We start from the raw sequence: 10,986 nt of genomic DNA, 5'->3' as shown, positions 1-10,986 counted from the left end.
AACAAGCCACTTCTAGGACTTTTTAGAGGTTTTTTTTAAGCCAGCCAATTTTCCAATCAGTCTTCCATGAAATATTCAGAGACTTCTCAGTCTCCCCACCCCCCATCCAAGCCCTATGGCAAGCAGATCCCTACCTGGATATAGGGGGCGGGGGGCGGGGTGTGACCACCAAAAGGAATCCACCTTCTACCTGGCCAAGGCTGAGCTGTCTGGCCTGGGAAGAAGAGGGTCTGCTGCAGAGAACTGGAGTGGCCACTCTGACTGCCAGCCTTCTTCCTGGGGCTGGCCAGCCTACTCGAATTCAGGCTTCACGGAGGCCTACACGGAGGCCTCCCTGGAAGCCCCGCCCAGCCGCCGATCAGCTGAGAGGCGCCCGGGAGAAAAGCAGCTTGCCTGCTGCTTGGATGGCCGACCAGGAGGACCAGCAGGAGGGAGGGCAAACAGGGCAAGTGGCTGAAGGGTCTTGGGGCTGGGCAGGGGGCAATGGGGAGTCATGGGAGGTGTCTCTGGGGGGCCCCTCAAGGCAGTGGGGCCCCGAGGCGACGGCCTCCCCCGGCCTCATGGTAGTTACGCCCCTGCGTAGAAGCATTCACTCTTCCAAGATGTGGTGGTGATGTCCGCTAGCTTGAAGGGCACAGAGGATAGCTTCCTGGAGGCCTGCCGGATGGCTGTCCCCTATTGGAAGCAGAGTGCTGGGCCAGATGCATCTTTGGTCTGATCCAGCAAGGCTCTTCCGAGGTACTCAGGCCATTGTATTTCTTCCTGCAGTGTCTTCACGGTTGAGGAGGATGGATGGTTTCTCCAGACGGTGGACACCGAATGGTCTTGTGAGGTAAGGAAACGATTCCAGTCGCTTTTGTGGATGGGCTGGTGGAGGAGTGAGGGGAGATTGCATCTCCACCGTCAGGAGACAGAGCGGGGTCAGATCCTGAAAGGGGAGGAAATCCAGCTGCTGCATGTTGGCCAGAGGATTACAGTGGGAACGTCGTGGCTAGGGAAGGATTCTGCAACCCTCTGCCTCTCCTTCCAATGGCCACCTTTCTGGGTTGGTGTGCTTTGGATTGGAGGCATCAAACGGCTCCCAAGACCCTGAGACGGGTCAGGAGAGGAGAGGGTCTTCCTGGCAGAGATCCTCCAGGTCTCTTGACTGAAGAGGCATTTCTGTAGAGACAATCCTGGTCCCCTCAGGTAAAAACAGCCCACAGCAGGAGGGATGGCCCTCACTCCGGACTCAGGGGCCCACCTTGTCTCTCCCTTTGGAAAGGCTGAGCTAACCCTGTTTCCTGCGGAGAGGAGAGAAGAGGACATGAAGGGGTGGGATCAAGAAGACTCTCTGGGCCAAACTATTGATGCCAGTGGGTCCCGTTCCTCTTGGTTTCCATTCCCCATGAAAGGAATGCAGAAGAAATGACAAGAAATGACAACAAGCAATTAGCATTCCATTCTCGAGCTCCCATGCAGTGATGTTTCTGTTAATGGCTGGTTTTGGGGAGGGAAAGAAAGAGATTTCACAGACCTACCTGTCATGCTGTCTTTGGACTAGAGCTGCAGAGTGCAGCCAACTGATTCTGATGGCCCTTTTGAAGGATGGTGGCCAGTTTGCTGACCACAGTAGATCATATCACAATGGAGGTTCATGGTTGGACATAGGATGAAACCAAATGGCCACAAGCATGTGGTGGCTGTGCCCTGGCACTCAAACCACAGTTAGAATTAGAAAACATGGTTTCTTTTTAATAAGGTTTTTTGTCTTAAAAAAAAAATCAAAATAATTTAAAGAAATAAAAATGAACTCAAAGAAAATGTCAGTGGGAAAACTCCCTACGAATCCTAGGCCCTAGGAAGATCAGAGTGAGTACACTCATTGGAAACCTTTGTCTCATTTGCAGAGTCCTGACATCCAAGAGGCCAAGATCCCAGAAGACAACACTAGGGATCAGGAGCTGGACGTGGAGAGCTTTGTCAGTTCCCCGAGGTACTCTTTTCTCACCTGGAGGGGCAGCTCCATCGCTCATGGAAGTAGAGGACCTTCCTTAGGAGCCCATGCAAATTTTGGGGGGGTGGAGGTGGTTAGTTTAGCAAGAAGCCAAGGGTGGACAGAAGCTCCGAGCAGCATGGAGGGTTGTTTCCATGGAGGCAGGTGTCTCCATGCCCAGCCCGTGGGCTTCCTGCAGGCATCTGGCTGTCCACTCCTGGAAACAGGGTGTTGGGCTGCATGCCTCATTCATCTCATCAAGCAGAGCTCTTTCTAAGCACTCGTGTTCTGATCTCATGTGTCTTCTTTCTTTCTTTTCTTAGCGTCCAGAGGCCAAGCACCGTGTTGAGGAGGCTGCAAAACACCGCCGCTGACCAAGAGCCATCCCTTGGAGAGGTCAGGAAGCCTCAACATCCAGTCCCTCCCTCGGAAGAACTGTGGGTTGGGCGTGTGGGTCCCCCGTGTTGGCCAGGAGTAGAGAGCATGTGGAATGGCCCCAGTTTTGATGCTCCCGGGTGGGCGGCCATCTTCTGACAGTTGTTTGCTTAAAGCTATGGTAAAGGGACAGCCATGCCCTTAACAACACTGCATCACAATGGTGGCACGGTGGGGGTGATAGGATTAAAGAATATGGCCGCAAGGAGATGGTGGCTATGGCCTTGACTTCTGGTCGAGATCTCACAGTTAAAGGTGGAGCATCCTGTTGCTTTAATGGCAACCATTGAAAAACAGTGACAAATAAATGAAGAATGAATAAAAATACAAAACAATAAGCAAATTCAACCAAACCAATGAGAAATGAACTAAATGAAAAAGGGGAAAGAAATGGGAAAGAAAGAGGAAAGGAGACCCAGTTTGGGCATGTTTTTGCACGTGCCTTTAGTGTCCTCACTAAGGAGCCGACTGAAAGCATGAAGTGGACTGGAAGTGGTCTTTTCCAGTCACCAGAGCCATCAGGGCCCCAGCTGAGTGAGGGAGCGCAGCATGTCTTGGGGTGGGGGGAGTTGATGCCTTTCCCCTCTGCCATTTGCATGAGTGCACGAAGGCCAGAAATCAGCCCGACCGACCTCATTGCGAGGAAGGCGGGCACGAGAGAGGAGCTCTTTTGCCATATCTCCCGGCCTCCTCCAGCCAGCATGCCTGGGCTCCAAAGTGGTTTTTAAGAAAGTTGAAAATCAGTAAAGCGGGAAGAATTGTGTCCAGAACGGGACGATCCCCTTCCGGCCCACTTCCTGCGTTCAGCTCACCCGGTGATGACCTCTGGAAGGTGCCAGGCTGGCCTTTTCCCTGCTGAAGCCTAGGAAGCTCAATGTGAGGGCCAGAGCAACCATTTCTCCCCCTTCTCTCCTTCACAGAGTTCTTCCTTCCCGGGGGCCGAGACTCCACATGCCAGCATGGAGGAAGAGGGGTCGGAAGAGGACTATGCCACCAGTTCCCCCAGGTACCTTTCTCAGCTGAAGGGCCGCTCCAGGGATCATAGAGGAGGATCACCTTCCCTGGGAGCCTTGGTTGATTAGACATGTTCATGGAGGAGAAGCCAGTTGAAGATTATAACCCATGACAGCCAAGGAACCTCCGAATCTCGAGATCTCTCTCTCTCTCTCTGAATAAACACACTTTAATGCCACATGTAACCAGGTCTCAAGTGGTTCACAACCAACTAAATAGGCATCTGGCTGTCCACTGTTGGGTTCTGGGCTGCACGTGTCTTTCACTTGATCCACAGGGCATGCATTGCTGTTCTTATGCCATGTCTCTCCTTTCTCCTCTCAGAGTCCCGAAGCCAAAGAAGTGGCTCATCAAGAAGATGATGAAGAACACCTACACGGTGGAAGACTCGTCCTCCGCGGAGGTCAGAACTGATCCATTTCATCATCCATTTTTTCATGTGAACGGGCTCTAGGTTGTGTGTGTGTGTGTGTGTGTGTGTGTGTGTGTGTGTGTGTGTGAGTGCCCTGTTCCCCAGCAGGAGACAGAACATGGAATGGTTCTAGTTCTAGATGCTGCAGGATGGGAGGGATTGTGATTGGTGGGATGGGAGGAAATGCAGCTGAGGCATTGGAAAGGGGGCAAAAATGTGGTGAAAGGCTCTTCTGGGCTGAGATGCCAAATGCCTTTTCTACCAAGAGGCAGGTCTTATTTTAGAGCAGGATGTCTTCCCAACCGTCCCTTGGGCTTGGTTCCTCTCAGAAGCCTCGCAAGGTCAATGCAAGCCCCGGAACACTCCCGTTTCTCTTCTCTCTCCTCCCCAGTGCTCCTCGATGGATGAGGATGACACGATGCATGACATCAGCAGCATCGAGGACGAGGTGTGGGACTCTCCGCTGACCCCCAGTTCGGCCAGGTAGGTACCCTCGTCTCAGCTGAGGAGCCAGTAGGGAGCTGGGGGGCTTTTAGCGTAGCCAGCAGAAGGCTGCAGGGGACAGGGGCAGATCCCCCATGTCTGAGCCCCATAGAGGGATGTTTCCTCCTACCTGCTCCCTGAGAAATCTGGAGGGGGAGTTCACCCAAGAAGGCCTATTGGCAGCCGGTGCAAGAGAGACACCAGCAAGTCTATTGCTGGCTGTTAGCAGAGGGAGCTCCGAGACCCCCATGCTGTTGGCATGAGCGGGTGTTGGGGAGAAGGAGCAGGGGAGGGCTCCTGTCTCGATGCCCCCTTTGAACACTTCCCAGAGCTTCTCAGTGGGGAATGAAAGGCTGGACTTGGGAGATCTCTGGCCTGATGAAGTTCCCCTGCCAGCCACCTCCCAAAGGAGGCGAGATCTTTGCTTAGCATCTCTTTGGGTGCCCGTGATCTTCTTCAGCTGGCTGCCATCTCCAACAGGACAGTTCTTTGAGAAGCTTTTCTCTCTCCTCTCCTCTCTCAGGAACATCGGCGAAGAGGAAAGAAGAGGACAGCTGGCCCCAGATTGGTTCTCCTCGGTCCATCTGGGAGAGGTAAGGGGCGCAAACCAAGGGTGACCTGACTCCACCCCTCTGCCCCTCCTTTCCTGCACTACACAGGATGGCGGCTTGGATGGCAGTCACTGTTCAGACGGGAGGTGGGGACTTCCCTTTTCCCCTTGTGGATGTCTTTCCCTTGCAGTTGACCTCATGCACCCTGAGCCAGAGGCAGCACCCTTCAGGCCAAGATGTGGGTGCAGACACCCATGGCACTGGCCTGGCCCTGGGGATTCTCCTGACCCATAACCGTCCCTCGGACTGAGTGCTGAGGCCTGACCCTCCTCTTCTTCGCAGGGGAGAGCAACAAAGAAGATTGGGGACGTCATCCGGAGCGTGGAGTATGCCAGCGAGGTGGAGGAAAGGTTCCCCGAACTCCTGGTGGGCCTGGTCAACAAGATCCTCACCGGCCTGCAGAACACCACCGAGGGAGTCGGGAACCGAGACAGCCATTACCTGCCTCCTGAGTAAGTCATGGCGGTGGGGAAAGCGGGGCCAGCAACTCCTCCTTCCAGCACTCTGGGAGGACAGGCTAGGGTCATTTCTCCCATGTCCCACTCTGATGGGTGAGCAGCATTTCTGGCCTGTTGGGGTGACTCTGGCACGGAGGTCCCCTCCCTCAGCTACACAGAGGGGAGCCCAGAATTTGCAGCCCTCTTGGCTCTGCAGAGAGCCTTAAAATGCATCTGCAGTGTTAAAAAGCCAGCTGTGGATAAAGTCACTTCACCTCTGTGGTCTCCCTCCCATGGTCCAACTCAGTCCCTCCACCCTTGATACTACGCCACCCCGCAAGGAGTCCCTCCCTTGTCCACTGCCTCCACCCTTGACATGGTGGTGACAGCAACCTTCTCTTCTCTGCAGAGAGACCGCGCAGATTGTCCGAACCCTGCTGGAGAGGGTGGCACAGGTGACCCCAGAGAAGACCTGCTGGGAATCCCTGTGCTCTCCGCAGAGCTGCCTCCAGGGTGTGGCCCTCTTGGTGAGGTAAGTAGGAGTGAATAGGAGATTCCTCAGGAGGCCTGGGGGCTGGGGTGGTTTGGGTCAGGTCTGCTCTTTCTGGGCCTCCTGCCCAGGACTCAGCAGGGGACTTTGTGTGTTGCAGGGCTCTCCTCCAGACACCATCCTCCACAGTGGCCAGGCTGAAGGCATACCTGGCTTCCCTCTTCAGCCTCGATAAAGATCTAGAAGAGCATTCCCTCGCAGAGGTGGCCTTCTTTGTGGAGGTGAGAAGCATTTTCCTCAGGTGGGCTTCCCTGAGAGGAGGGTTTGGCCCCAGGGGCTGATGGGTCTTCTGCTCCTTTCCCTCTTTTAGCTGCTCCTGAAAGACCAAGACTTTGCTGCCTTAGAGAAGACCTGGATGCTCCTGGTAGCGTGGCTAGTCCACCCCAGCCAGAACATCCGCTACCTGAGCGAAAGGGGTCTTCTCCACATTTATGGAAAGCTGAAGGCGGTGAGTGACATCCCTGGGCATGGAGCATCCCTAGGCATGGAGACTCCTCTCTTTGGGGAGCCCTTCCTGAGGCTGGTGCTCCTAGGCATCCCCAGGTGTGACAGGAAGATTTTTCCAGTTGGGAGGATTCAGCCTGTGGAACCCTTGCCACAGGACGAAGGAGAAATCCTTAAGGGAATGCATCTCTCAGTGGGAGCCCTGATTCCCCACGTGCTCCAATGCCGCCTTCTCACCCCTCTTGGATGGAAGCCAAGCGGCATCAAACATGGACAGCTATGTGGTCCATTTAGCAGGGGGTAGACTAGCATGTGTTTTCAAGGAGCCACCTTTTCCCACCCTAGGCCAAGAAACCAAAGGATTTTAGTGCCGGGATCCTGGCAGGGCTCAGGACCTCCAGTCTGGAAGCCACTTGGGGGGTCCTGGCCTTCATGGAGCGGCTGAGGCACTGTCCATCAGAACACCAGGCCACAGTGAATGCTGTCCTGGCTGCCCTGTGCCGCCCTCTCTTCCACCACGTGAGTACTTACATGCCAGCCCTCCGCCCCGGCTCTATGAGGGCCGGCCAACCTGCAGGTTCCGAACGGGTTGGAGAAGGGAAACCAGAAACCCCCTAGAGACCCATGCAAGCTCTTCTGCATGGTGATGGAGGTGAGGAATTCCTCCCTAATAACAAGCCCTGTTCTTCTTTGTAGGAGGAGGCTAAGATCCGAAGGGCAGCCATGAGGACCCACCTGGATCTCCTGCAGCACCGCCACCATCATCATGAGGGTACAGAGGAGAACATCACGACCCTCATCGCGGTGCTGATGCATGTGGAGGATGAGGACCTGGAGGTAGCACAGGTGAGAGCCCACTTCTTCCTGCCACCCCTACGAAGGTGTTTAGGCTTCCCCAAGTCCAGCTGCCCAGTGGCAGACCCCAGAGTTAGCCTCACGGGATGGTGAATTCACGAGCTGTCCCGCTGTGGTTTGGCATATCCAGGCCCTACTCCTTGAAGCCCCCTAAGAGGTTTCTTGGAATCCCTTGGCAGCCTTTTTCACTCCCATTCCGGTCTTTCTTTTGGCAGGCTGCGAAGGACAATCTGAGCCTCCTGGCGGAAGCCCTCCTATGGCACCTGGAGGGCAAGCTGCTGGCTCGGGACTCTTACAGCCTGCAGGAGCTGCTCCACAAGATCGCCAAGCGTCTGGTAAGGGAAGCCCCTCCCTGTCCATCCCTCGGCTCAAATGGCTCAAGGACCTTGGGGCGATGTTTTGCTCACTCGGGATTTGTCTTTGCTCTTGATCCCAGATTCGGCAGCTCGGCACAGAGGACGCCGTGGAGATGGAGGCCACCAAGATCCTGGGCTTCTTCCGCAGCGAGCAGCCTTCAGTGAGGAGAACGGCTGCCCTGCTGATCGGTAAGCGAAACAAGACTTTTGGGTCTCCCTTAGTGGGTCGTCTGTGTGGGCAAAGGTTCATTCTCTTGGAAGGCACTGCCAGAAGGGTGTGGAGGGGCAGGAGCTGTTCCCTCCCCAGGAGGACTGGCCCAGTGCGTGTTAGCGAGGTCTCTTGGCTTAATTTCCACCCAAGGTGAGATAAGAGTCCCTGGAGGAATGGCTCAAATTGTCAGTCCCAGACGGAGCAGAGAGGGGAGGACTTCCTCTCCTGAATGATCGGGTTGTCCATGCACAGTGTCCTGAACTGTGGTCCCATTTCCTTCCAACCTTGTTTTTTAGGTCACCTGGTCCACAAAAAGGGCAGCATCCTCACTGAAGGGAACATAGAGACCTTCCATGCTGGTAAGTGCCGGTTTCTGGGTGGGAAGGGGAAGTTTCTGTGAGGGGAGAGGCCTAGATTTAGGGACCACAGAGCTGGAATGGGCCACCTGTCCCCTCAAATGGAAGGTCCCGCTTGCATCCTCAGGGATGCTCAGCAGTAGGCTTTCCCAGAGTGCAGGGGAGAAAGAGTCAGGACTTGCGCCCTCTTGGTGTGGAAATGGTGGGGCTTGGCCAAGGGTGGGGTGATCTCTTCATGCCATTTCTGATCCTTCTCCTTCATCCCTCCAGCTCTAGAGAGCTTGCTTGGCGACCATGACCCCGAGGTTGGGAGAGTTGCCTGCAAGACAGAGAAGATTGTGAAGAAGGCCTTTTCCCTCCACTCCCGGCACGGGCTGCGGGCTGCCGTTCGGCGCTTGTGGGCGGGCTGTAAGAAGAAGAGACACCCGCCAGCGTACGGTGATCTCTCCACCTGACCGACTGGTGAGTAGACCAAGGCAGGGCTTCACTTGAAGGGGCCCCGATGGTTAGGGAGGGGGCTGGGGCTGCAGGAAGGGTGGGCAGGAATCTGGGCAACCCTCCCTCGTGTTGAAATGCCATCTTCGGCCCTTGTGTCTGGTTGTACCAGTAGCCAAAGGGAAAGAGGAAAGATCTCTCTTCCCTCTGGGAAATGAGGACACGGATATTCTGCCAGGAGTCCTTGGTGCTTGGTGGTGTCATGGGGGAGAGTGTGAGAAGACCCCCCATCTCTGAACCAATGTCCTCCTCTCTTTCCAGGAACAACAGCCCCGTGCTCTCCCCTTGAAGATCAGCAGCTGAAGGGAGGTTCAGGAAAGACCGTGCAGCGCAGGGGCCTCCCAGAAGACCTCCTCCAACCGCGTGGACACAAGATCTGTCCACAAGAAGACATCCAGCAGGGAAGTGCAGTTCTGTCTGAGGAGTGAGGGGGAAGCAGGCTCCACTCCCCTGGCCCAAGGAAGCCCCGCCTCTGGGGTGCAGAAGCCCCTCCCCTTGCTTCTGCTGGCAGGCCGTGGGAGGAGGCTACAGGACCACCCTGCCCCCAAGTGGCCCTTTGGAACCAGTCTTGGGCTTCCCTTGGGTCCGGGGAGGCTGTGTGGCCCCAGCAGGAGGGCAAGGTCACCGCCTCCCTCCATTCCCACGAGCTGGCCAGGGAGCGCCCCCTCCTCCTTCCACCTTTCTCCCCTTCCCCAGCGGCCTGGCTTCCCCTGGCAGGGGAAGCCCCATCCAGGCATCCGCCCCCTCCCCTGCCGAGGGTGTGCTCCTCCCCCCCTCCACTCCCGCAGCCACGCCTCACTCCCCCCTCCGCTCCCTCCTCCTTCCTCCCAAACCGGTGCAGCAGCAGAGGAGCCTGGGAGACTCTGGGGGCCCCCTGCAGCCCCAGTAGCGCCCCCTGGTGCTGCCCGGTGGCAGGCCAGAGAATCCTCCTCTCCCTCCTGCTCCATGATGTGGCTGCACAGTGGGGAGCCCGAGGTCAAGCAGAATTCTCTGGCTTGCCCCCCCCTCAACCCCCAGCCCCCTGCCCAATCCCCACTTGCTGGGCTGCCGGAGTGGAAAGGGAGGAGGAGCAGGGCAACCCCACTGACGCTGCTTTGTGCTTCTTGCAGGCATTTGCTGCTGCTGGGAGGCTGGAGGAGTCGATCCGCCCCAGAAGAGGAGACCAAGTGAATGTGCCTGCAAGGAGCGGGGGTGGGGTGGGGTTGGGGGCTGGCTGGGACTCCCCCCAATTTTGTTTGCCCTGCCATTCCCTTCTTCCGTGTGACCCTGGGCTTCCTCCCTTCCCTCCCTCCCTCCCCCTCCCTCCCAGGGACAGAATGGGCTTTGCTGGTCGCCCTGTTGGGGGCCGAGTAGGAATTTTTGGCTTTCCAACAGATTGGCCAAGATGGAAAGTTTTTTTGCCTACTCCATTCTGTCCTGTTTTGTTTCCTTTAGTTAGAAAGTTAAGTGACGACTTGTAACCTATTTAAGTATATTAATAAAGTTGCACCTTTTGTTCAAAACATACCGTCGTGTCTGAGTTCCTCTTTTCTTCTCGTCTCCCTTGGAGCGTTTGTGCCCACAGACTCCCAAGCTCACCTCTTGGCTGAGGGAGACGCTGCTACACTGCTACAGGTCCATGCAAATGCCTCTTGCTTGGAAGCACTCACTCAGACCATTGGCTTGGATCACTCCAGAGGAGCCCACTTGAGGTTTGCCGCCAATGAGGTTTGCTGAGCACAGGATCCTGGGAGCAAGCTGCACCTTCCAATCGAGTGCCCGGAAAGCACAGCCTTGGCAAGGCCTGGCAAGCTTACAAACCAAAACTGACTGCCTCCAATACAGCCAAATAGGAAATGTGATTCCATTCCAGTGATTAAAAAGTCCTGCCAAGTATGAAATGCCATTTGTGCAGGAACAAGGCCTTGACCTCCTCTTGTGCTCTTCACATTTTTGTTTTGAATGCGTATTTGCTTCCTTCCTGTGCTCTGTAATAAGAAGCTGGCAGGGATCACAGCTCCCCTTTGACAGTTTGGTCTGGTTGGGGAAAGAGTCCTGCTGTTTGGTTTTTGGAGGGAGGAGAGGGTTGGATTGGATTGGTTTGGTTTTGTTTTTTTAATGGGGGGAGCTCGCATTTATTTTGATTGGTTGGTTTGGTTTTTTCCCCAAATTCAATTTTTATTATTTTTAACAATATTAATATGTCATTTATTACGAATAGACAAAAGTGGACTTCCCACACACATCTCTTCGTGAATCATCAGCTATAAAGTTCACCCTTGCTATAATAATAGTTCAAAACATAAATTTAAATCCTTACAAACACAGCTAATCTACCCAACCTGCAGGTTTTTTTTACTAAATTTCGAACCC

At 55.1% G+C, this 10,986-nt stretch overlaps 1 protein-coding gene across 1 annotated transcript; it reads left to right on the top strand.

Moving 5' to 3' along the window:
* The first annotated feature begins 6,060 nt into the window (after window positions 1–6,060).
* LOC128333402 (uncharacterized) lies at window positions 6,061–10,134 on the top strand. Its single transcript, XM_053268891.1, has 9 exons — window positions 6,061–6,138; window positions 6,228–6,365; window positions 6,707–6,880; window positions 7,058–7,207; window positions 7,432–7,551; window positions 7,653–7,761; window positions 8,080–8,142; window positions 8,410–8,601; window positions 8,896–10,134. Exons 2-8 carry the CDS (start codon window positions 6,273–6,275, stop codon window positions 8,592–8,594), a joined length of 894 nt encoding a protein of 297 aa, XP_053124866.1. The 5' UTR covers window positions 6,061–6,138; window positions 6,228–6,272; the 3' UTR covers window positions 8,595–8,601; window positions 8,896–10,134.
* Window positions 10,135–10,986: the final 852 nt, after the last annotated feature.

Source organism: Hemicordylus capensis, chromosome 7, assembly GCF_027244095.1.
Source record: "Hemicordylus capensis ecotype Gifberg chromosome 7, rHemCap1.1.pri, whole genome shotgun sequence".
Lineage (NCBI taxonomy): Eukaryota > Metazoa > Chordata > Lepidosauria > Squamata > Cordylidae > Hemicordylus > Hemicordylus capensis.
The sequence above is the reverse complement of the archived record's forward strand: the minus strand, read 5'-3'. Positions and strand labels throughout refer to the sequence as shown.